This window comes from Puma concolor, chromosome B3 (assembly GCF_028749965.1).
Source record: "Puma concolor isolate L17-30 chromosome B3, mPumCon1.1.hap2, whole genome shotgun sequence".
NCBI lineage: Eukaryota > Metazoa > Chordata > Mammalia > Carnivora > Felidae > Puma > Puma concolor.
This window is the reverse complement of record NC_141672.1, coordinates 62,194,599-62,220,197: the sequence shown is the minus strand read 5'-3', so window position 1 is coordinate 62,220,197 and position 25,599 is coordinate 62,194,599. Positions and strand designations below refer to the sequence as shown.

At 34.1% G+C, this 25,599-nt stretch overlaps 1 protein-coding gene across 6 annotated transcripts in view; it reads left to right on the top strand.

Annotated features, from left to right (window-relative positions):
* Positions 1 to 25,599, top strand: part of MIPOL1 (mirror-image polydactyly 1) — a 346,637-nt gene that overhangs the window by 127,329 nt on the left and 193,709 nt on the right. For all 6 annotated transcript variants that reach the window (XR_015252408.1, XM_086709892.1, XM_086709891.1 and 3 more), the window contains one exon: positions 17,865 to 17,972. Coding sequence is in view for 5 of the 6 variants with exons in the window: in XM_086709892.1 (XP_086566018.1) it covers positions 17,865 to 17,972 (108 nt within the window). In the remaining variant the exon portion in view is untranslated. The remainder of the gene's footprint in view (positions 1 to 17,864; positions 17,973 to 25,599) is intronic.

Below are 25,599 nucleotides of genomic sequence, written 5' to 3'. Positions count from 1 at the left end.
TTTCAAAGAATATTAAACTTGTTGATACTTTTATTTGTCATACTTTTTTTAAATTTTTCTCCTATTTTAATCTTGGAAATTGGAGTGGCTTCTGTTAGGATTTTAAAATGTTTGAGCAACACATTTTATAAGAATATTAAGAATGAACCCGTAAGTAACTGACAGCTCTAGTGAGATTACAACATTTATAATAGCAAACAAACAAAAGTTTGCAAGCCAAGAAGAGGCATCTGTAATTCTAGGAACGCAATAACTGAAAAAGAGCTTAATAAACTATTAAAATGTGGCTATCATCCAGTGACTACTATTTCCTGATCTCTACTTTGTGATTTACAATAGTATAAGACGCATCTCTGTCCTTTTGTGCAATAACTGCCAACTTAACATTTAGGTTATACTGTTGTTTGTTTATGGATTTTGAGAAAATCCATTGAGGTTTACTTAAGAACCAACTCATTACAATGGTATTATTTACCGAATTTTGTTTTCCTGACTATTAGCTAACTACAGGGTTCAGCATTACAAGGTTATAACTGTACAAAAAGGATCAAAATACCATATCCTAGCTGTGGCATTAGCTAGAGAAGTAAAGTCATCATCTTAGACATAAATGTCTCTATAGAACTGAAGAGATTAAAGAAACTAAGCTTAGATCAGACTTCTTTTATGTAGTAATTTTATAATTATATTAATTAGTTATAAAATATAGATTTTAATTACTTCCCAGTTATTCATTTTAAACTACAGCAATACAATACTTTTCCAAAATAATTAATATCAAAGCAAAAATTTAGGACAGTTATAGAAATATTGAAATTGAAGAGGAAGTGTTTTTTTAATTTTATTTAAAAAAGTTTTAACATTTTATTAAAACTTTTTTTTTTAATGTTTATTCATCTTTGAGAGAGAGAGACAAAGCACGAGCAGGGGAGGGGCAGAGAGAGGGAGACAAAGAATCCAAACAGGCTACAGGTTCTAAGCTGTCAGCATAGAGCCCAACATAAGGCTCAAACCCACGAACCATGAAATCATGACCTAAGTAGAAGTCGGATGCTTAACCAACTGAGCCACCCAGGTGCCCCAACGTTTTATTTACTTTTGAGTGACAAAGTAATAGAGTACAAATGTGGGAGGGGCATAGTCATCTCTCTATGCCCAGCAGGCTCCAGACTCTGACCTGTCAGCACAGAGCCAGATGCAGGGCTCAAACTCACAAACCACAGGATCATGACCTGAGCCGAAATTGAGCACTTAACTGACTGAGCCACCCAGGTGCCCCTGAAGATGAAGTGTTCTTAATGAATTGCAAATTTTAATTAAACTAATAAAATTATATGATCTCAAATCTATTTAAGATTTTAGGTCACCATACTGATCATCTGGAAACTACCAATCAAGTATTCTTAAACTTTATACAAACATATTTCTAATTCAACTTAAGTTATACATTAGATATCAAATATTAATAACATTTTGTGTTTAGATTGCCATTTTCTTCTTGTTAGGCCCTAGTGGATTGAGATCCTGAGAAGATGTGGGCATGGTGAAAAGATTTCCTCTCTCCAGAACAGTAACTACTACTGAAATCAAGGAACTATGGTGGCTTTTATCTTTTATTTTGGGCCCTACTTCATTTTTTTGGTAATCTGCTTAAATTACTTCCTTGGATTTATCATCCTACCCTTCCCTTTTTTTACTCCCAGATCAAGGCGCCATAATACATAGCCAGAGAATTAGCTGCGAATGCTAGGAAAGAGAGATCACAGAGGGGTATGTTGAGTGGCCAAGTGGTAAGTTAGTGCTGGCCTTCTTTTGTGTTCAGGGAAGTGTTAGTTACATTTAAAGGGCTAAAATGGAACAAACATCTGCAATATATTGATTTTTTTTTAACTCCTTTAGTTCCTATTGCCAGCTCAAATCATAGGAATGATTTCTAAATGTGTTCTAAATAAAATCTGAAAATGGTGATTTAATAACTCTTTTCTTTGGTAGACTAACTACATTTGGTAAGTTAGCAGTCTTTACTAACTCTTTTTCAGACTAACTACATTTAGTAGGTTAGCAATTTCTAGCAATTTGTTAGATGTTATATAATTAAAGACTTACTAATTTACTTTTAATTTTCTCAAATTTAGTAATTATTATCACTAGCATATTGTGGTATACCCTGGAGGAAAATTTCACTGCTAAGGAAGTGTTTAGGAATTTGTGTACATAATTCCATTTCCTACTAACTATTCTAGGAATTCAGATTTACAGATACTAGAAAAGATATATTGAAAGTTATAGGAAATTGGAAAAGAGTGTTAAGTCAGCTTGAAACATGAAATTTACCATTCAGTTTCTGTATTGCAACAACTTTTCTCTCAATAGGAAAAATTGCTTTTGTTCTCTTGAAAAATGATAGAGGCTTCTTGCCAGTATAATTATTACCAATCTTGCCATGCTTCAAAAAACAATTGGAAAAAAATGTAGGAACAACAGGTTGCACAAGAATGCACAGAGTGAACTCGATGATTCCCCTGGCATTATGTCTAAAGTCACCCTTCCTGACTCAGGAAGATAGAGCCCAACCAAACACAACAGTGGTCTTGCTACAGTAAAGAAAAAGAAATTTAAGTCTTAAGTATTTGATCTAAGTATTAAGTCTAAGTATTACCTGAAATTTGCAGATGTTATTAAATGAGTGGTAACTGTGCATATGTTAGGTATCTTACCATGGACCATCCACAATATGTAGCGTACAACTAGAAGCAGGAAATCCTAGAATCAGGAAAATGTGAGGCACATTCTAGAGAAAATGTAGTCAATAGAAACAAATCTTGAGACATTAATATGTCAGAAATTGCAAAGTGTTTAAAGTATACATATTATATTTCTTCAGAGACTGAAAGGAAAGATGATCCTAATGAGTGAACTGATGGGAAATATCAGCAAGGAAACCAAGTCTAGGAAGAACCTAATTGTAAAACTAAAATTGCAACATCTGAAGTGAAAAACTCAGTGGACAAACTGACCAGTTCAGAGACTGTACAATAAAAGATTAGTGAACGTGAAGACAGATCAGTAGGAATTACCCAACCTGAAGTAAAGAGAAAAAAATGAAAGTAAAAGAACACAACCTTGATGATCTGTGGGACAACATCAATCAGTCTAACAAGTGTGCCACAGAAATCCCTAAAGAAGAGAGAAAAAGTGAGTCAGAATAAATATTTGAAAAAAGAATTTCTGAAGATTTTTCAAATTTAGTAAAAACAGTCTTCTAGATCAAGAAGCTCAGTGGACACCAAGAAAAATAAATACAAAGAAAATTTTACCTAGGCTCATCAGAATCAAACTGATGAAAACCTATTTAAAAGAGAAAATCTTGAAAGCAGCCTCAAGGATGGGCACTGATACATACATGGAACATTCCTGCAAATGATGGCTGACTTCTTATCAAAAATAATGAGAGTAAGGAGACAATGGCCATAACCTTTAAAGGAGTGAAATGAAAAGACAAAACCAAAAACTGTCAACCCAGAAGTATATATATAGTGAAAATATCCTTCAAAAATCAAGTAAAACCATGTAAAATGTAGCAGAACTATTTTACAGAAAAGTGAAAGATCAGAGAATTGAACTCCAGTATAACAAGATCTAGAATATCTAAATATTTAGAAATTGAATAGTGCCCTTTAAGAAAAAAATCCAAGAGTCAGTGTAAGTAGAGAAAAGTGAGTTAGAAAAATACTACAAATTTAAAATTATGAGATAATACATATCAAAATTTGCGAGATGTAGCTAAAGCAGTCTTCCAGAGAAATTATATAGCTTTAAATATTTATGTTAAGAAGAAGAAACATCCACAATCAGTGATTTAAGTTTCCATCTTAAAGATTAAAAAGATAAGCAAACTAAATAAACACAAAGTAACTAAGTATAAAGAACAAAAATAAAATGTAAAAGAAATATGAAAGAAAGACAACAGAGAAAAGTAAGCCAAAGTGACTTTTTTCTGAAGATTAGTCAAATGTATACACCCTAGTAACAGTGAGCAAGGAAATGTGTCAGAGAAAGACAAATGCGATATGATTTTGCTCATATGTGGAATTTAAGGAACAACTGAGCATAGGGGGAAAAGAGAGAGGCAAACCAAGAAACAGACTCTTAACTATAGAAAACAAACTGAGTATTACTAAAGGGGAAGCAGATGGGGGGATGGATTAAATAGGTGATGGGGATTAACGAGTGCACTTGTGATGATCACCAGGTGTTGTATGGAAGTATTAAATCACTAAATTGTAGATCTGAAACTAATATTACACTGTATGTTAGTTAACTGGAATTTAAATAAAAACTTAAAAAACAAAAAGAAAACTCAGATTTGTAGTATCAAGAATGAATGGAAGGATATAAGTACAAATTCTACATTTATGAAAGGGTACAGTATTATGGAGAATTTCATGGTAATGAATTTGATGACTTATATGAAATGGACAAAGAAGTTGAGAAACAATTTACCAAAATTAGTTATTCACTATTTCAATTTCTTGTGTAAGTTTTACTAAGTTGTGTTTTTCCAGATTTGTCCATTTCATCTAGGTTATAAAACTTTTAGGGGTGCCTGGGTGGCTCAGTCGGTTGAGCGTATGACTTCGGCTCAAATCATGATCTCATGGTTTGTGAGTTTGAGCCTTGTGTCAGGCTCTGTGCTGACAGCTCAGCCTGGAGCCTGCTTTAGTTTCTGTGTCTTCCTCTCTCTCTGCCCCTCCCACACTCACACTCTGTCTCTCTCAGTCTCAAAAATAAATAAACATTAAAAAAAATTTTTTTAAAGACTTAGAAAAATTGACAACCCAATTTTGAAATTTCATGGAAATATAAATGACCTAGAGTACTCAAAAAAGTATTGTAAAAATAGGAATTTGAAGCATTCATACTACCTGATTTCAAGACTTATTACTCAAATAAGTCTTGAAGTCTTGTAGTTATTATTCAAAACCTACAATAATATGTCTTGTGCATATACAAATCAATGGGACAGTGTAGATAGCCCAGAAATAGAACTACTCATATATAATCATTTATTTATTTTTGCATTTTAATAGCTCTATTGAGATGTTTATGCTATTCACACATTTAGTGTATGATTCAGTATTTTTTATTGTATTTACAGAGTTGTGTATTCATGCAATTTTAGAATATTTTAATCCCAAAAGAAACCCTGTACACACCCCCCAATACCCCTCCCCAAGCCCTAGGCAACCAGTAATCTGCTATCTGTCCCTATAGATTTGCCTATTCTTTTATATAGGGGAATCATACAATGTGTTTTTTGTGTGACTAGCCTCTTTCACTTTACATAATGCATTTAAAGTTCGTCCATGTGGTAACATGTATTAGTATTTTTTTGCCAAATTATACTTTTTAAATTGCCAAATAATATTTGTATGGATATACCACATTTTGTTTAACCATTGATCAGTTCATGGACATTTGAGTTGTTTCTATTTTGTGTTTATTGTGAATAATGATACCGTGAACATCCATTTACAAATTTAGTGTGGATATATATTTGCTTTTTCTTTTGGGTGTATACCTGGCAATAGAATTTTTAGATCATATGGTAACAATGTCTGACATTTTGTGAGCTACCATTTTGTCTTTTTGTTACTGGTTTATTTCACTTAGCATAATGTCATCAATGTACAGTGTGTCAGAATTTCCTTCCATTTTAAGGCTAAATAATATTCCATTGTGTATTTATACCACATTGTGTTTACTAATCAATCAGTGGATATTTGGGTTACCTCTACCTGTGGTTATAGCGAAAAATGCTGCTAGGAACATGGGTGAAGAAACATTCTGAGATCCAGCTTTCAGCGCTTCTAAGTATATACCCAGAAGTGGAATTGCTGCATTGTGTGATTATTCTGTTTTTACTTTTTTGAGGAACCGCAACACTGTTATCCACAATGGCTATGCCATTTTATATACTCAGGAGCAGTACACAAGTCTGCCAATGTCTCCATATCCTCAGTAACACCTGTTATTTTCTGTTTATTTTATAATAGCTATTATAATGGGTGTGAGATAGTGTATTATTGTGGTATTTGTTTGTAATGATTACTGAGGGTAGACATCTTTACATATGTTTATTGGCCATCTGTATGTCTTCTTTGGAGAAATGTCTACTCATATTCTTTGCCTATTTATTAGTAAGATGTATTTTTTTTTGTTTTTGTGTTATAGGAGTTCTTTATATATTCTATATATTAACCATTTATTAGATGTATGATTTACTAATATTTTCATCTGTTCTATGTGGTGCCTTTTCATTCTTTTGATTGTGTTCTTTGATGTACAAACGTTTTGAATTTTGATGTAGTCGAGTTTATCTATTTTGTCTTTTGTTGCCTGTGTTTTTGGTGTCATATCCAGGAAATCATTGCCAAACCAATGTCATGAAGCTTTTCCCTTATCTTTTTGGCTAAGAGTTGTATAATTTTAGCTCATACATTATTTAGATATTTGAGGCATTTTGCGTTAATTTTTGTATATGCTGTAAAGTAAGTGTTCAACTTTATTATTTTGCATGTGGAAAACTAATCTTCCCAATACCATTTCTTGAAAACACTGTCCAGGGGCGCCTGGGTGGCGCAGTCGGTTAAGCGTCCGACTTCAGCCAGGTCACGATCTCGCGGTCCGTGAGTTCGAGCCCCGCGTCAGGCTCTGGGCTGATGGCTCGGAGCCTGGAGCCTGTTTCCGATTCTGTGTCTCCCTCTCTCTCTGCCCCTCCCCCCTTCATGCTCTGTCTCTCTCTGTCCCAAAAATAAATAAACGTTGAAAAAAAAAAAATTTAAAAAAAGAAAACACTGTCCTTTCCTCCACCGAATGGTCGTAACCCTTATAAGAAATTATTTGACCATATTTACAAGAGTTTATATTCCTGAGCTTTCTATTCCGTGGTTTACATGTCTGTCTTTATGCCAGTACTACACTCTTCTGACTATTGTAGCTTTGTATAAGTTTTGAAATCAGCATATGTAAAAACTGTATATGTCATGTTTTATTGGTGATTGGTGAATTGACCCTTATATCATTATAAAGTGTCCTTCTTTGTAACAGCTTTTGACTTAAAGTCTATTTGCCTGATACTATTAATAGCAACTCCTGTTCTTTTTTTGGCTACTGCTTGCATGAAATATCTTTTTTCCATCTTTTCAGTTTAAGCCATTGCATGTCCTTAGATTTAAATTGAGTCTATAGCAGACCATACATCCTGTTGAGGTGTTGTTGTTGTTGTTGTTGTTGTTGTTGTTGTTGTTGTATCCATTCTGTCCTTTGAAGAATTTAATACAGTTACATTTAAAGTAATTACTGATAGAGAAGGACTTCCTGTTGGTCTTTTGTTCATTGTTCTCTATGTGGTTTGCAGTTTCTTCAATCTATGCTTCCTTCCTACTGCCTTCCTTTGTTTTCAGTTGATATTTCTATAGTGATGTGCTTTCATTCCCTCTCATTTCCTTTTGTGTATAATTCTGTAGATATTTTTGTGGTTTGCCATGGGATTGCATAAAATATCCTAAAACTTATAGCAATTTATTTTAAAGTGATAACTTCAATCACATAACAATTATACTCTTACATCTCTGCCTCCCCAATTTATGTTGTCACAAATTATATTTTTACATATCATACACTCATTTACATAGATTTATAATTATTTTTATGCTTTTGTCTTTAAATTCTATACAAGAATAAATAGTAGGTTTATAAACCAAAAATTACAATAATACTAATGTTTACATTTGTCCATATATTTACCTTTAGTGGCGAACTTTATAATTTCATATGGCTTTTTTATTTACTGTCTAGTGTCCTTTCATTTCAACTTGAAGGACTCCTTTTAGCATTTCTTGTTAGGGCAGGTTTAATGTTAAGGAACTCCCTCAGTTTTTGTTTATCTGAGAATGTCTTAATGTCGTCCTCATTTTTGAAGGACGTTTTTGCTAGATATAGAGTTCTTATTTGACACAGTATTGGGCTTTTTTTCCATTCAGCAGTCTGCGCATCCCACTGCTTTCTGGCCTGCAAGGTTTCTCCTGAGAAATCTGCTAGTAATTTTATTAAGGGTCCCTTCTGCATGAAAAGTTATTTTTCTTTTGATGCTTCCAAGATTCTCTTTGTTTTTGACTTTCAATGGCTTGATTATAATGTATCTTAGTACGAGTCTCTCTAGATTTATCCTACTTGGAGTTGAGTTTCTGGTATTTTTATATCCTATATTTTCTCAAATTTGGGAAATTTTCAGCCATTATTTTTTCAAATGAACTCTTTGCCCCCTTTCTCTCCCTCTTCACTTTCTTTGAATCCCCTAATAAGTCCACTTGATGGGACTGTAAATCCCTTTGACTCTATTCACTTTTCTTTATTTTATTTTATTTTATTTTATTTTATTTTATTTTATCATTTTGTCTTGTCTTGTCTTATCTTACTTTATTTTATTTCATTTTTTGCTCCTCAGACTCAGTAATTTCAAATTAACTTTAAGTTTACTGATAATTCTGCCTGTTTGAGTCTGCTGTTGAACCCCTCTAATGAATTTTTCAATGTAGATATTGTGTTTTTCAGTTCTAGATTGTCTGTTTTTTTTTAAATAATTGTGTTAATTTGTTGATATCCTCATTTTATTCATAGATTGCTGTCCTGATATTAATTTTATGTTCATGTTCTCCTCTACCTCATTGAGCATACTTAAGACAGCCATTTAAAGTCTCTATTCAGTAAGTTGGATTCACTTTGTTCCTTCAAATAGGCCATGATTCCCTCTTTCTTTGTATGCCTTCTCATTTTTTTTATTGTTGGAAATTGGGCATTTGAACAAATATCCACATCTCCCAGTCTTTATGAACTGACTTTATACAGGAGACTTTGACTAATGAGAGTAGTGTGATGGCTCAAGTTCTTCTTGGGCCTTTTGTAGACATGCATCTTCCCTGGGCCTATGTATGCCTTTTTCCCAGTTCTTCCCTTTACTTGGCTGCTCTAAATGTCCTAATTTCCCTTTGAGTCTCCTACTTGCTTCTTTGCAGGTCCTTGGATATCTGTTGTAGTCTTCTGCTAATAATTTCTTGACTGCAGACGCCTAAAGCTCTACATTTCTTCTATAGTACTCATTCATCACGGTATCCACTGTTGCTTTCAGCAACTTCCAACCTGATATCCAAACTATGCCATTCTTCCCATCAGTACTCCACAATCAGACAAGGCAGAAACAAGTCCCTTGGACCACCTGTAGACAAGCCAGAATGTTGGAAAAAAAAGTCCCACTTTTTTGTCTTATCCAAAGAAGGAACTGGGAATTGGACAGCCTGCTTGCAACTGACATCTCTGTGATGTGCCAGGGGGGACAGTCCAGGAGGGGCAAGTAAAAATGCCACAAAATCTCCTACTAATTTGAGAGTGAGGCTGAGGGTTTCTTGGCTGAGGGTTCATTTGGTTGCTGCTGATTCTTAACTGGTTTCTAGAATTCCCACAAAGCTTGGTTCATACGTTGCTTACTTTTTATTTCCACTGGGGAACTTGGGCCTGGAGCGTCATCCTACACCCTTTTGCAGAGGTCACTGTCATTGTGACTTTGATTTGTTTTTCCCTAATGACTAATGATGTTGTCTTGTCTGTTTTTGTGTTTATTAGCCATTGTATATGTTCTTTAGAGAAATGTTTCTATTCTGATCCTTTGCCCATTATTTATGTGATTATTCTTTGTGTTACTGAGTTGTAAGAGTTTTTTTATATATCATACATACAAACTATTTACCATATATATTATGTGTGAATTTTTTCATGCTCTTAACGATATCATATGGGGCACAAAAGTTTTTTTTTATTGTGAAGTTCATTTTATACTTTTTGTCACTTGAAGGCTTAGAAGGTTATGCTTAATATAGTGTCACTAAGATTTACTCCTAAATTTTTTATCCTAAGATAAATTACTCCTAAGGTGTTTTCTCCTAAGATTTTTATGGTTTTGGCTTTTACAGTTAGTTTTGTGATCAGTTTTAAATTAATTTTTCTGTATGTCTTAAGCAAGTTGTCTAAGTTCATTCTTTTGCTTGTGGGGCTCACTTGATTTTAGACCAGGGCATCAGTTTAGTCCATTGAGGAAAGATAAGACAGCAAATAGTGGTACAACTGCTGGGTATCAGTTCGGAACTAAAAGGAGTCTTGACTCTCCATGCTGTAATCAAAATTAAAGTCAAGGAGGATTGTAGACCTAAGCAAGAAAGCTAAAACTTGAGGAAAATATCTTTATTACACTGAGTGAGGGGAGCATTTGAGAAAGGACAGAAATAGCTCTAAACATAATGCAAAAATTGATAAATGTGCCTTTAACAACATTAAGGCTATCATCAAAGGCCAACTTTAAGAAAATGAAAAGATAAGCCACAGCATGGGAGAAAATATTTGCAGTTCATGTATCTGACACAAGACTTAAATATTAAGTATGTTTAAATAATTCCCTCAATAGATCATAAGAAGATAAAAAGTCTCCCCTAAAAATGGGCAGAAAATTCACAAATGTCCAATGAACACATGGAAAGATTATAATTTGTGAACAGGGAAACCCAAATTTAAATGTGATACTACATCACATGAATTATGGCATCTGAAATTTAAAAGACAGACACAACAGTTATTGGTGAGGTTGTCAGCAACCAAAATTCTGATCCACTGCTAATGGGAGGAGAAGATGGTACAACCAGTTTTGAAAACTGCTTGGCAGTTTCTTATGTAGTGGAAAAATATCTACTCTGTGACGTAACAATTCCATTTCTAGGTATTTAGCCAAGGAAAATGAAAATATATGTACATTGTAAGAGTTGATTAATAGTATGTATAGTAACCTTTATTCTGAAATAGAGATGCAAACTATGATTTTTCAGATGAAGAGCTTTTCATGGGTGCAACTCACATAATAAACTTAAAGAGTATTACAAAAATAATATTTTAATAACAGCATACTAAATAGATTCCTGCATACATGTGGATACCTTTAAGATAATTGTCATCTTTACTAATCCTTTTACTTTGTTGTTTAAAATGTTTCTTGGAGTGTCTGGGTGGCTCACTCAGTAAGCATCCGACTTTGGCTCAGGTCATGATCTCGCAGTTTGTGAGTTCAAACCCCATGTCAGGCTCTGTGCTGACAGCTCGGGGTCCTGGAGCCTGCTTCAGATTCTGTGTGTCCTTCTCTCTCTGCCCCTCCCTTGCTCACACTCTGTCTCTGTCTCTCTCTCAAAAATAAACATTAAGAAAAAAATAAAATGTTTCTTTAATCTTTTTTTAAATAACTCAATAGTTTAAAAGGATTAGGGGCGCCTGGGTGGCGCAGTCGGTTAAGCGTCCGACTTCAGCCAGGTCACGATCTTGCGGTCCGTGAGTTCGAGCCTCGCGTCGGGCTCTGGGCTGATGGCTCAGAGCCTGGAGCCTGTTTCCGATTCTGTGTCTCCCTCTCTCTCTGCCCCTCGCCCGTTCATGCTCTGTCTCTCTCTGTCCCAAAAATAAATAAACGTTGAAAAAAAAAAATTTAAAAAAAAAAAAAAAGGACTAAAAATTACTGTGTTTGTTACTAAGTCCCTAGTTATTTACTTTCTTATGGTGTTTTTGAAATGAATATATGTAATTAAGATATATATATGTACAAATTTGTAGAAATATGTCATTGTGTGGCATGTTGCCTGGTGGGTGCTTGTATCTTGTCTAATGGAGGCTCAGTGAATATTTACTGAATATATGTTTTTAAATATGTTTTATGTGTGTGTACATGTGTGTATATACACACATATCAGCTATAGTACATGTGGCTTTAGAGTCTCATTCACGTAATTATTGTTTTTCTTTTTTAATCTTTGGTATTTTTAAACTTAATACCTGTGAGCATCGTATAAATATTGATTTAAACTGTTATTGATATTTTTCCGAGGCTTTAAAGAAACAAGTTACCCTTTGAATTTGAAAACTCTTTATTCCAAGTTATTGCAATGAAACAAAAGCATTCTAGTTACTGTTTTGAAATCTAAAATGAAGTGATTTTTAAAGATTGTTCTAAATTAAGAAGAATAAAAACTTATTTATATAGTCCTAAGTGCTTCCAAACATCTGCAGTTCAAAGTACATAATTCACATTGACACCAAAGTGTAGCGTCTGTTTTGACTGGAAGAGTCTGTTGTTATTTTTTGTCTGCAAAGGAAAGAATTGTATAGCATCCAAGTGGAGTGACGTTTGATTGTATGCAGTCAAAATGGTCCGTGACTGAAAGCAGATTGTACAGGAGAAACGGGAGCTGTTAAAAACTTATACAATATCAGAAAACTTTTTGTTAAAAACTTAAGGCATATTAATCTTTCGGAAAGAGCACATAGAGTAAAACAGTGTAAAACAATGTATTATCTGCTTGATCTAATTCTTCATTATTTACAACAGCAAGTAAAAGGAAATTACTGCTGAAAACAGATCTTGTATTAAAAATGGGCCAAATCATTTTATGATAATTTTTATAAATTTTTATATTTTTTATGTTTTTATAACAATTTTTATATTTTATATGTTTAGTTCACTTGCACTGTAGAATTGTTTGTTTATAGAGAAAATTTTAATCCTTTTTTTCTTATCAGTGAACCTACAGACCACAGAATCTCTGAGCCCCTGAGATATTTTTACCATGCTACAGCTGTCCATCTTTTTTTTTATCTCTATCCCCCTCTCATTTATTCTTTCTCATGTTATTTTGAAGGAAATACCAGATATAATATCCTTTTTATCTGTAACTTTTATTGTGTATTTCTTTTTTCTTTTTGTTAAGTGTATTCATGTTGAGAGAAAGAGAGAGTGAATGAGGAGAGGGGCGGAGAGAGAGGGAGAGAGAGGATCCCAGCAGGCTCTCCCAGAGCCCTCCACAGAGCTCAAACTCATGACCTGAGTTCGTGAAGATCATGACCTGATCTGAACTGTGAGATCATGACCTGAGCTGAAACTGAAAGTTGGACTCTTAACCAACTGAACCACCCAGGCGCTCCTTACATTGTGTATTTCTAAAAGATATGAACTGTTGCTTATAACCACAGTATCATTATCACAACAAAAATATTAACAAAGAGTATTGTGACGCATCTGATCAGTTTTCAAATTCCAGTCATTCCATAAATATCATAACTTTCTTCTTTGTTTGAATCTGTATTTAATAAGAATTACACATTGCAAATGACTGAATTGACTCTTAACACTATTTTTAATTTATAGATTCCCTTTCTATCTCTTTTTGTCCTTGGAGTTTATTTTTTAAACACATTGAGTCCGTTTTCTTGTAGTTTCCCAGTTTATTGATTGCATCTCTGCAGTGTCATTTAATGTATTCCTCTCTTCTCTGTAAGTATCTATAGGCTTGATCAGATTTAGATTACTGTTTGTTACCAAGACTGCTTTACAGGTAGTTTTGTGTTTTATCTGGGAATACATGTTGGTTTGTGAAAGAACTACGTGAGTTATTAACAGGTCTCAGTGGTCTATTAATGATCTCAGTATATTAGTATCTCTTAGTTTATTAATGACTTCAAAATTGTGATATTCTAATACTCCTTTTTTTTTTTATTAGCTTGGATGCTTCCATAGCCATTTTCTTATCTATTCTTTGACTACCCAGTGGTAAAGTTTATATAAGAAAGGGTAGATAAATTCTTGGCTTATAAATTCCCCCACAGTGCTAATTAGTTTTTTAAAAATTTTATTGTAATTGTAAATTTAATAGTTTAAACATATTCTGTGTGTTACAATATATTTCACTTACTATCCCTATTGGTGATCATATTGTCTCATCTTTAGCTACAGGAGAGCTTTTCAAGTTTTCTACTGAGTGCTTTCTGAGTCTCTTTGATAATTTCTTAGTCCTGATTAATACAAAACTTCTGCTAAGAACATGTGTTCTTGGATCATATTGTATATTTCTTGTCCCAGACCTGGAGTCAGCCATATATACATGGAGTCCTATATTTTTAGTAGGAAATGGTACTTGAAACTCATAGGGTAGGTGTTAAAAGTACTTATTGCTACCGGATTTCCTGTTATTTCTATCTTTTTCAATGGGCAGAACTAGGAAATACACAAACACACATATTTTTTAAAGGTAAAACCCTTTGTATCCTCATACTGATTCTTCAGTTCAATTTCTGAACTAAAAGGTTTTTTACGTATTTTATCTTTCGTCTTTATTTTCGTCTCATTTGATGTGAGCCCTAGTTCCCAAGGGCACTGTAACAGTATACAGATAGCATTTACTTAAGTTCAATTTATTTTTTTTATTTTTTATTTTTTTTAAATTTCTTTTTTCAACGTTTATTTATTTTTGGGACAGAGAGAGACAGAGCATGAACGGGGGAGGGGCAGAGAGAGAGGGAGACACAGAATCGGAAACAGGCTCCAGGCTCTGAGCCATCAGCCCAGAGCCCGACGCGGGGCCGAACCCACAGACCGCGAGATCGTGACCTGGCTGAAGTCGGACGCTTAACCGACTGCGCCACCCAGGCGCCCCTTAAGTTCAATTTAAAAAATGTTTTTTAAGTTTAAAAGATGTAAGAAATCTCCTAAGTCTCAATTTATTCATTAGAACTTTTAAGAATATTAATATTTGGGGGGCGCCTGGGTGGCGCAGTCGGTTAAGCCTCCGACTTCAGCCAGGTCACCATCTCGCGGTCTGGGAGTTCGAGCCCCGCGTCGGGCTCTGGGCTGATGGCTCAGAGCCTGGAGCTTGTTTCCGATTCTGTGTCTCCCTCTCTCTCTGCCCCTCCCCCGTTCATGCTCTGTCTCTCTCTGTCCCAAAAATAAAATAAAATGTTAAAAAAAAAAAAAAAAAGAATATTAATATTTGGCAGAATATAATCAGGGAAAGTATTATTTTTAATTATGCTAGTTCAAAATGAAACTCTGAAACCATGGAAGATGTTATGTAATACTTGATCTAGCAACATGCATTTTCTCTAGCATTTGTCTTCTTTCTTTTCGTTCATTAAAGTAGGGAGGATCACTAAACAACTTGAAAGTGTAGTCCTTTAGGACACTTGCTAGTTTGAGTGGTCCCTGGGCCTTATCTTCTATCCCTCTTGTACTTCATGGCCATGGAAACTGAGCCCAAGTATGCAGTGTGGATAAATGCCCTCAGGTCAACAGTAGCTTTATTGTTCTTAAGTTATACTTCTCTGTTTGACTACAGTGTTTCATATTTTGTGTATTATGTAAGTAGGAAAGAAGTCTCTATCCCTGGGTTATTTCTGATTTCCTACTTACTTCCTTACTTAAATAGGTGGTCAACTTGTGACCATGATTTCTCACTTTCTTCAAGCACACCCTTGACATTTCTACCTTTCCTCCTGTGTTCTTCCTCTTTTTCTTCATTCAACTTATAAAATCATGTTCCCCGAATAAGCCCAACTCAGATGTCATCAGCTCCATGAGACATTCTTTTATCCCATAGCCAAAATTATCTCCCCCACATTTGTAACCTCATAAGTCATAGTCATTCCGTTTAAGTACTTAATATGTAATAGTTTTGTATTAAAATCAATTGAAAATGTAGAGGTTAATTCTAGTAAAGAATACTTCTGCTGGATTGTGATGCTCACTGCTATGTCTTACTCGTTTCCATGCCTCATGATTTGTGTCTTCACAAAACACATTTATGTTTTGGTTGCATTTATGAGCAAATATTTGAATTGTTACAGGCAAAATGGGACAGATATAAATCATGTGTAAATCATGTGTCCCTTCCAAATGAAGGCCAAATGATGTAATGTCACAAAGGTTTCACTCAAATCATTTTTAAAATGTGGTAAGTAATTTTTTTAAATCTTATTTATTTATTTTGAGAGAGAGAGTGAGTGGGGTAGGAGCAGAGAGAGAGAGAGAGAGAGAGCGAGAATCTCAAGCAGGCTCCATGCTGTCACACAGAGTCCAAAGTGGGGCTTGATCCCATGAACCATGAGATCATGAGATGAGCCGAAATCAAGAGTTGGATGCTTAACTGACTGAGCCACCCAGGCACCCTTAAAAACGTGATAAGTGATTCAAGTTGTCACACAGCACATGTTGGAATATTCATGGCAACATGAAATGATCTGCCACTATATTATATTTGACTATAATATAGTCAGCACTATATGTGCAGAACTTAATTTCAACAAAACTTTATCTGGTAAATTAATATTTTAAAAATCTTGATTTTGTGATTATTTTACTTCATTTATAAATTATTTTGGTTTTACAGTTGTATTATATATGCATGAGGCATGTATATTCAATGTTGTATTGTAACATCATTCTATAATTTAAGTCAATATCAGCAGTTTGGTATGACATTTCTTTTAAAAGGATTTGTGGGGCGCCTGGGTGGCTCAGTCGGTTAAGCATCACAACTCTTGATTTTGGTTAGGGTCATGATCTCACAGTTCATGGATCAAAGCCCTGCTCTCTGCACTGATAGCACGGAGCCTGCTTGTAAATCTCTTCCTCTCTTTGCCCCTCTCCTGCTCACGTGCACATGTGTGCATGCACGCTCTCAAAATAAATACACAAACTTAAAAAAATAAAAAATATAAAAAGATTTGTATATTACTAAGGCTTGAGAAATACTGATATGGACTAAATATTATAGAGGTCAGAGGCAAAAAAATCAATGTTAGATGCCAAATTGGATTATGACTGTATCTTGATTATTTTGTAATAATGATTTGTAATTCATTAGGACAACTAGCCACTTGTCAACTAATCTAGAATTAACTTTGTATAGGTATTTACTTACTGGGTGTTACTTAAATATCCTAATTTTTTTAAGTTTAATTTTTTAGTAATGTCTGCTTCTAGCATGGGGCTCAAAATCACAACCAAGGGTCCCATGTTCTATCCAACTGAGCTAGCCAGGCATCCCTTAAATATTCTAACTTACAAATAGATAAATTAAGGAGTGATTTTTTAACTTTTTTCCTGAAAGATGGCTTTAGTACTTTATTCCTTTAGCTAATCCCCCCATGTATCTTGATATGGTCCTGAATTACAGCACATCACTTTATAATTATTGTGTAAAATGTTCGATATATTTATATGAAGATCTTGTATTCAAATGTCATAGTTCAATTATTTTTTAACATAGATGCCTGTTTATGCTTTTATTTATAATTTCTTTTTTTTACTTATATTCTCATATATTTCCTGTAGGTCAGAATGTCATTTCATGTTTGTTATCACTTGTTTTACTTAAAAATAAGGTTTAGCCAAAATAGAAATGAAAAACATTTGTTTCCTTAGTTGTTTCCAAACCTATAGCACTATAGTTACTACTTTCTTCCTTACACAATTGTTTCCTTAGATATTTCTAAAAATCTGGAAAACCTCTTAATACGTATTTTATAATTGCTATTTTAAAAAATTTAATAAAAATTCATACAGAATACCATGTTGAGGTTTACTTGGAACCCCATGTGATTTTTAGATGTTTTTATTCAACCAAGAGATACCTAATAAAAACCATTTGATCAATGAAGAAAATAATTTTAAATGTAGTTTGATCTTAATTTTATGAAAGCACAAAGTATTTTACTAACTCATGGTAATATTTAGATTAATAAAAGATAATTGCAATTGAATTGCCAGAGTACTATAAACAATATTATTTTGTTCTTATTCATCATTACTTTTAACTTACTATTCTTATTGCGAAAGATACCTTGTCTTTTAGTGATTGCAGTGGTATTATTTACATTAATTCATATGGCTTGTTTGAAAAAAAAATGCTATAACTCCTTTACTTAATGGGATTCTTCCCTTGTGGCAGTGCAAACGGCTAGAGCAGGAGCTTCATCATCTGAAAGAGCAGAACCAGACTTCAGCAAACAACATGAGACATCTGACTGCTGAAAACAATCAAGAACGTGCTCTGAAGGTAAATCTCTGTTCCTTCTTACAGGCAAATTAAGGTTGTAAGCCCTTGGTGCCAGCTTTCTGTGCTGCATATATCAGTTGTGTACATTTCCGCAGAAGTGAGCTGTGGTGTTTGCCAACAACCCCTTCTTTAAACACAGATACAGCACCCTTCTGTTATGGTATTATTTTATTTCGTGTTATGTGTACATGAAAACAACATATTTTCTGAATTTTGAGTGGTGGTATATTAGTACTTTGGGTTCATTCTGTTTCTGATTTTACAATATATTTTTACCTTTTGTAGTTAATAAAAAGTGACCACACTATAAAAGAAAAAAAATTAAACCATGAGCCTTTTCTTCACATCAATATTTATTACACTAATCTTGTAATATTATTAACTCACAGAAGTGACTCTCCCTGAAGGGTATGTGAATATATTTGGGAATTGAAATAGTACTTAAAATGTTACTTATTACAAAAAAAAAAAAAAAAGGAAGAAGATAGTGTACCAGAACTTGAAACAAGTGTACATTTCATGATAAGAGGTTCTGTTTCATTTTAGTATAGATCCAATAATCATGAAAATAGATCCAACATCGTTTTTATTCTACTAATTATATATTTTTTTCTTATTGTACTTATGACTTTCCATTCTCCTTTTTCATCTTTGTCCCAATTCCTAGCATAGTACCTATGACACAGTAGTGGTTCCTGCCCTCAAGGTGCTTACATTTTCATTAACTGCTTAAAAATAAAAACAAAACCACATCTATAGGAAATAGAAAAGATTCATCATTGTCATGATTGTGCAGTAAGAAAAATATGCTATCAAGAAAATTGTACTTTGTTTTCTTAAATTCTCTTTTGCTACAGTTTGCAGGAGAGTATTACAGCATTAGCAGGATTAACTCACTAAGCCAGGATTATCTACCAAAATTAGAAAAATGGTGACATTTGGAAGTGGAAAATATTTTAGTCTGTCAAAAAGTGTGAAGTTTGGTTGAAGTCAGATTTTTCTGTAAATGTGTTTAACTTCATTTTGAAATTCTCAGTGAGTAATTAGGAGCCTATGATAACTTTGTTGTCATTGTTTAATGCACTTTCTCCTTTTTTCTCTCAAATTCATAGATAGATTAGAGCAGTAAGGGGGAAAGAAAAGAAATTTAGATTCTTGATCATTTTTTTTTTTAATTTTTTTTTTCAACATTTATTTATTTTTGGGACAGAGAGAGACAGAGCATGAACGGGGGAGGGGCAGAGAGAGAGGGAGACACAGAATCGGAAACAGGCTCCAGGCTCTGAGCCATCAGCCCAGAGCCTGACGCGGGGCTCGAACTCACGGACCGCGAGATCGTGACCTGGCTGAAGTCGGACGCTTAACCGACTGCGCCACCCAGGCGCCCCTCTTGATCATTTTTTAATTACCCCAAGGAATTTAAAATTATTTGAGTAAAATTTAGTATAATCATTTTTTCCAGTGTATACTTGCAAATCAAAAGAAGGATTGTTTTAAAGGCAGCTTACATTATATATGCCACTTTATTATCAGCATCAGGGGACAGACTTCATGTGCCATATATGATATGGCTATTCTTTTTTTTTTTTTTTTTTTTAATTTTTTTTTTCAACGTTTATTTATTTTTGGGACAGAGAGAGACAGAGCATGAACGGGGGAGGGGCAGAGAGAGAGGGAGACACAGAATCGGAAACAGGCTCCAGGCTCTGAGCCATCAGCCCAGAGCCCGACGCGGGGCTCGATCTCACGGACCGCGAGATCATGACCTGGCTGAAGTCGGACGCTTAACCGACTGCGCCACCCAGGCGCCCCTATGATATGGCTATTCTTATGTAAAACAGACCTAAAATTAAAATTCTAGTCTAAGTACATAATAATACCATAGTCCTTCTTCTGGATTTTTTGTTGTGTATTTATGTTAAATTGAGGAGGGTACCTGTTGGGATGAGCACTGGGTGTTGTAGACCAATTTGACAATAAATTTCATATAAAAAATAAATAAATATATAAAAATAAATTGAATTAAATGGCACCTGCTATCTGTGGAGAAAAAGAAATGTACATTTCTAAGAGGTTATTAAAATTAGAAGGTAAGATATAGAACAAAAAACCCCTGGAAATTTAAACCCCAAAAAAACCCCTATAAAATAGAAATCTGTATAAATTATGGACTGTATAAAACAATATATAAACAAAGCTACGTTTGAATCCTTTTTTTAGTTATTTTATGCCAATTTTCTCATGAGAAACCTTGAATTTATTTTATATATCTGCTTTATTCTGAATCATTTTTTAAAATTATTCTTACCTTCTAGGGATTTTGCTCTGTTTTTGGTGCTTTGGGTGTTGCATTCTGTATCTTCAAGTTGCCATATAAGTTCTGAATAATAAGTTTATTATCAAGCTGTCTAATGAATCAGTTGTTGTGTACTTTCTCAGCAGTATGCCTATCTTTTATGGCACACTTACAATTATTTTTGTGTTTGTTAACTCATTCAATAGTTACTATGTAAATAAGCTTTAGGGAGAAATTTTTTAAAACAGTCACTGTCTCTAGGGACCTTCAGTCAGTCAATAATATTTCTAGTATTTTATTATAAAAAGTACTGTTATTGATATCAGTAAAAGGTAAATTTGATTAGGATGAGAGCTGAAAAATTTATGCTTTATTTAATTGTGTAATGCTGAAATTCATAAAGGAAACAGTCCTAGTGATATGTTTGGGAAAAATCCAAGTTAATGGTCATACATTATATAGGACTTTCCAGTAGATTAAGGCAAATACATGATTATCATACAAAGAAATACTTTTTAATATTATAGTGCTGTTCAAATAATACATCTTTGTTTATTCTAATAACCTGGGAATTCTTTCTAAATTAGTTCTGGTGGTAGAGGATAAAATTGGTTATTTGGTGATCATATACATTATTTTTAAAGTAGCATGGGATTATACCAGCTAAATTTGCTAAGATGGAATTTCTTTTTAGCGTTTTATAGCGTTTGCGGTTTTCCCTAATAACAAGTAAAACACACTGGTTCGTATGGGATGAAGGGCTAAATTTATACTGATACCAGTCTATAGCATAATAGTTAATTTAATAAAAGCTTATTTTCTCATTTAAAGTACATTTTATCCACTTATGTGAGGAAATTGGTTTCTTGAGGAACACAATTTTGGATATTTAATATTTTTAAATAAATTTAGATCAGCCATAAATATGCAGACATCAAACTTACTGAGAAATTTCACGTATACTGCCTTCTTTTCCTCTTTCATTTTATTTATTTACCTTCTTTATCATATGTCTTTCACTTCCTACAATTGGACTTCTCCACTGTAGTTCCATTGAAAGCCATTCTTTCTTAGATTATAAATGACCTCTGGTGATTAAACCTGTGAAACTTATTCTTTATTCTACTCAGCATCCCAGTCAGTGTAACTAGAACACATTTCAATTTTGTTGGCCCTGCCCTTTGAAATACTTTCCTGTGGTTCTCTATTGCTGTATCATTTTTCTTCTTTGAATGGTGTTCTTTAGTTGGTGCCTCTTTTTCTACCTATTCCCAAGTTGTGCGATAAGTCCCTTATTATTCTTAAAAAAAAAATCTTTATTCATTTATTTTTTTTTTTAGAGCAGTTGTAGATTGGCAGCAAAATTAAGCAGAGAGTGCAGAGTTCCCATTACCTCCTGCCTTCACACATGTAAATGCCCTCAGCATCCAGCTCCATATTTGTATGTTTGTCACAATCCATGAATCTACATCAGTTTTGCCCACAGTCCACAGTTTACATTAAGGGTCACTCTTAGTGCTGTACATTTTACAGATTTTAACAAAGGTACATTACGTGTATCTACTGCTGCAGTATCATATAGAAGAGTTTCACTCTAGAAATCCTCTGTGTTCTACCTATTTATTTTTCTCTCCCAATATCTGCCACCCATTAATCTTTTTATGGTCTCCGTAGTTTTGCCTTTTCCAGAATGTCATTTAGTTGGAATCATACATTATGTATTCATTTAAACTTTCTCTATATTTTTTTGATGGCTTCATAGCTCATGTCTTTTTAGTGTTTAGTATTCCATTTTCTCGATGTACCACAGTTTATTTATCTACTCACCTACTGAAGGACATCTTGCTTGCTTCCAGAATTTGGCAACTTTGAATATGAAATGAAAATGAAGTATGAAAGTTTCTATAAACATCCATTTGCAGAATTGTTTGTGGACATAAAATTTTCAGCTCATATGGAGAAATACCAAGAACTCAATTGCTGGGTTGTATGATAAGAATGTTTAGTTTTGGAAGAAACTACCAAACTATCTTCTAGAGTAGCTGTACTATTTTTCATTCCTACCAGTAATGAATTTGATTTGTTTCTCCACTATCTCGCCAACATTTGCAGTTTCTTTTATTGTAGACTTGTTTCTTCTAATTTCATCCATTTCTACACTATCACCTGTTATTTATATCTTAATGACTATCTCGTCTGCCCTTCCACTTGGATATCTTAATGTTTCCTTAACCACAGCAAGTTTGAAAACAAATCCCTAATATGACTCCCTAAGTCTTTTCTCCCCAGAAAGAAGTCAGGACCTGAGTCTAACACTATTGACTGTATGACTTAACATTTATTCCCAATCATATTCTCCTTTGTTTGTCTTTACTGTAGAACCAGGAGAAGTTAAACACTTTCTCAGCCTTTCTTTTTGCTAATATGACATAAGAGGAATTCAACAGGGTAGAGAGAAGTTGGAGTGTCTCTGGAAAAGTTTTTGTTTCCTTCATGTAGGACTGATACAGCAGGCATCTTATTACCTTAAACACTTACTGCTGCCTGGAACTACATCAACCATCTTATAGCCATGAAGAAAACACCAGAAGCTGGCCATTAACATTATTGAGCCCCTTAGCCAATGAGCTACTTTGAGAACATTAAGCACCTATACCCTGATTTCTTTTTCTGGTAATAGATATACCTTATATTTTAAATCACTTAATAGTTTTCTGTTATTTACTTCCAAATTGATCAATTAACATCTATTAATTAATGATACTACCATACTCCTTAGACACGTAGGTTAATATAATTGACATAACCTTCATGTTCTTTTAGGCTGTCATCCACCACAAAGCAGTCAGACATTCAGTCCTGTCAATTCTGCAACAATGATTTCTCTCCTATTTTCCTTTCTATTTTTATTGTCCTACCCCTACCCTATGTCAAATTCATGATCTAGATAATAATACTACAAGTATATCTCATTTTATGGTGCTTCATTTTATTGCACTTTACAGATAATACATTTTCTTCACATTGAAAGTTTGTGGCACCTCTGTATCCCAAGCAAGTCTTTTGGTGCCATTTTTTTCAACTTTTTGTCTGTGTGTCACATTTGATAATTTTTGTGCAATATTTCAAATTTTTTCATTAGAATTATATTTGTTGTGGTGATCTGTGGTAAGTGATTACAACTCACTAAGATCAGATGATGGTTAGTGTTTTTTACCAATAAAGTTTTTTTTTTTTTTTTTTTTTAAATTTTTTTTTCAACGTTTTTATTTTATTTATGGGACAGACAGAGACAGAGCATGAACGGGGGAGGGGCAGAGAGAGAGGGAGACACAGAATCGGAAACAGGCTCCAGGCTCCGAGCCATCAGCCCAGAGCCTGACGCGGGGCTCGAACTCACGGACCGCGAGATCGTGACCTGGCTGAAGTCGGACGCTTAACCGACTGCGCCACCCAGGCGCCCCAAGTTTTTTTTAATTAAGGGATACACATTGTGTTTTTTTAGACACAATGCTATTGCACATTTAATAGACTATAGTATAGTGAAAACATAATGCTTATATGTGTTGGGAAATTAAAAAATTCATTTGACTCGCCCTATTGCAATATTCACTTTATTGCAGGTGTCTAGAATATTTCCAAATACAATATTTCCAAAGTATGCCTGTACCCTCCTAACTTTTCTGTCCTTGGTTTCTCACCTCTCTAACCAGTTGTTACTTTCATTAGCCATCATTCTAAAACAGAAGGGACACTTCACTACTCAAAAACTTTCATTGTCTTGCATTTTCAACAGTGACCCTGAATGACCCTTATAAAAACAATGAAAAAGGATGACTAAAATGTATGTTTTAAGTATATTTTACAACAACATTATAGAAAAGACAGGAAGATAAGGAATTTACAAAGACCTAAAACAAAGTAGAAATGAGAGCAGGGGACATGAGAAGTAAGTGATTGCCTGAAGTTGTCTTTTACTCTGAGAGCATTTGTCAGACCTCGGTGAATTTTCCATTTTAATGGTTTCAAGGGCAAGACAAACAAGAGGCAGAGCCTGGAGCCTGTTTAAGCTAGAGAGTGTAATGAGATATCCTCTCTTGAAGCTGGTATCATAATGGCCACACCATTAGTGTTTAGGTGAACAAGAGTCAAGCCCTTCATACAAAATAAGGTAACAAAGGAATTTGACTTTCTTGACTGTGGAGGAGAGGAAATTGCTCAGAATTCATCATCCTTGGCCAGCTTTAAGGCAGGTTTTAGAACTACACAGGTTGCTTGAATTCTTGCTATCTGTGTAACTCTAAAAGCTGAGGATTTAACTGAAGTAGTCCTACCCTGGCAGGACCCATAGACAACAGACCAAAGCAAATTACCTTCCAATTAGCCTCTAATATTTCTTATAGATAAAATTTCAAAGACCCAGAGCTATCAAAAAACACATAAGAGAAGACGGCACTTCTAATGAAAGTTAGTAAAAACATAAGGCAGCAGAATCATATACTAAAACAACAAATAGTTTAGGTATTCTAATTATCAGTCACAGAATATAAAATAAATGTTTAAGTAGTATCTTTAAAAAGAGATGCTTAAAAATAAGAGCAAGGAAAATAGCTAAAAATGATCAAGTGAATTTGGAAAGCCAAATGAGATTGAATTTACAGAAATTGATAAAAAATTTAAACAGCAAATAGGTTTAACACAATGTTAAGAAACTGTTAATGAACTGGAAGATATATCTAAACCAAGTATGGAAATGGAAGCCAGAAAGAAAAATATAAAATGTTAAAAGACACAAAAGATAGAGTGAAAAGATCTAAAATCTATTTGGAATTCTAGAGTAGATAATATAGGGTACAGGGAAAGGCAAGATACAAAGAAATCATGACTGAGTATCTCCCAGAATTGTCAAGTGACACAAGCCTCAGATCTAGGAATACCAAATCAATTCTAAGTATGATAAATTAGAAGAAACTACAGAACATGAAAGTTAAAGCTCTTAAAAACAACCATTAGAAAAGACCTATTTGGGGCACCTGGGTGGCTCAGTCAGTTGAGCGACCAACCCTTGATTTTGGCTCAGGTCGTGATCCCAGAGTCATGGAATTGAACCCCGCATTGGGATCTGCACTGAGTGTGGAGCTTGGTCTGTCTGTCTGTCTGTCTCTCTCTCTCTCTCTCTCTCTCCCTTGCCCCTCTCCCCTTCTTGTGCACTCTCTCTCTCTAAAATAAAAAAAAATAAAGAACAGCCAAAACATTTAAAAAAAAAAAAAGATATTTAACAAAGAAATGGCATTTAGACTCACTGACTTCTCAATAGTAATAATGGAATAA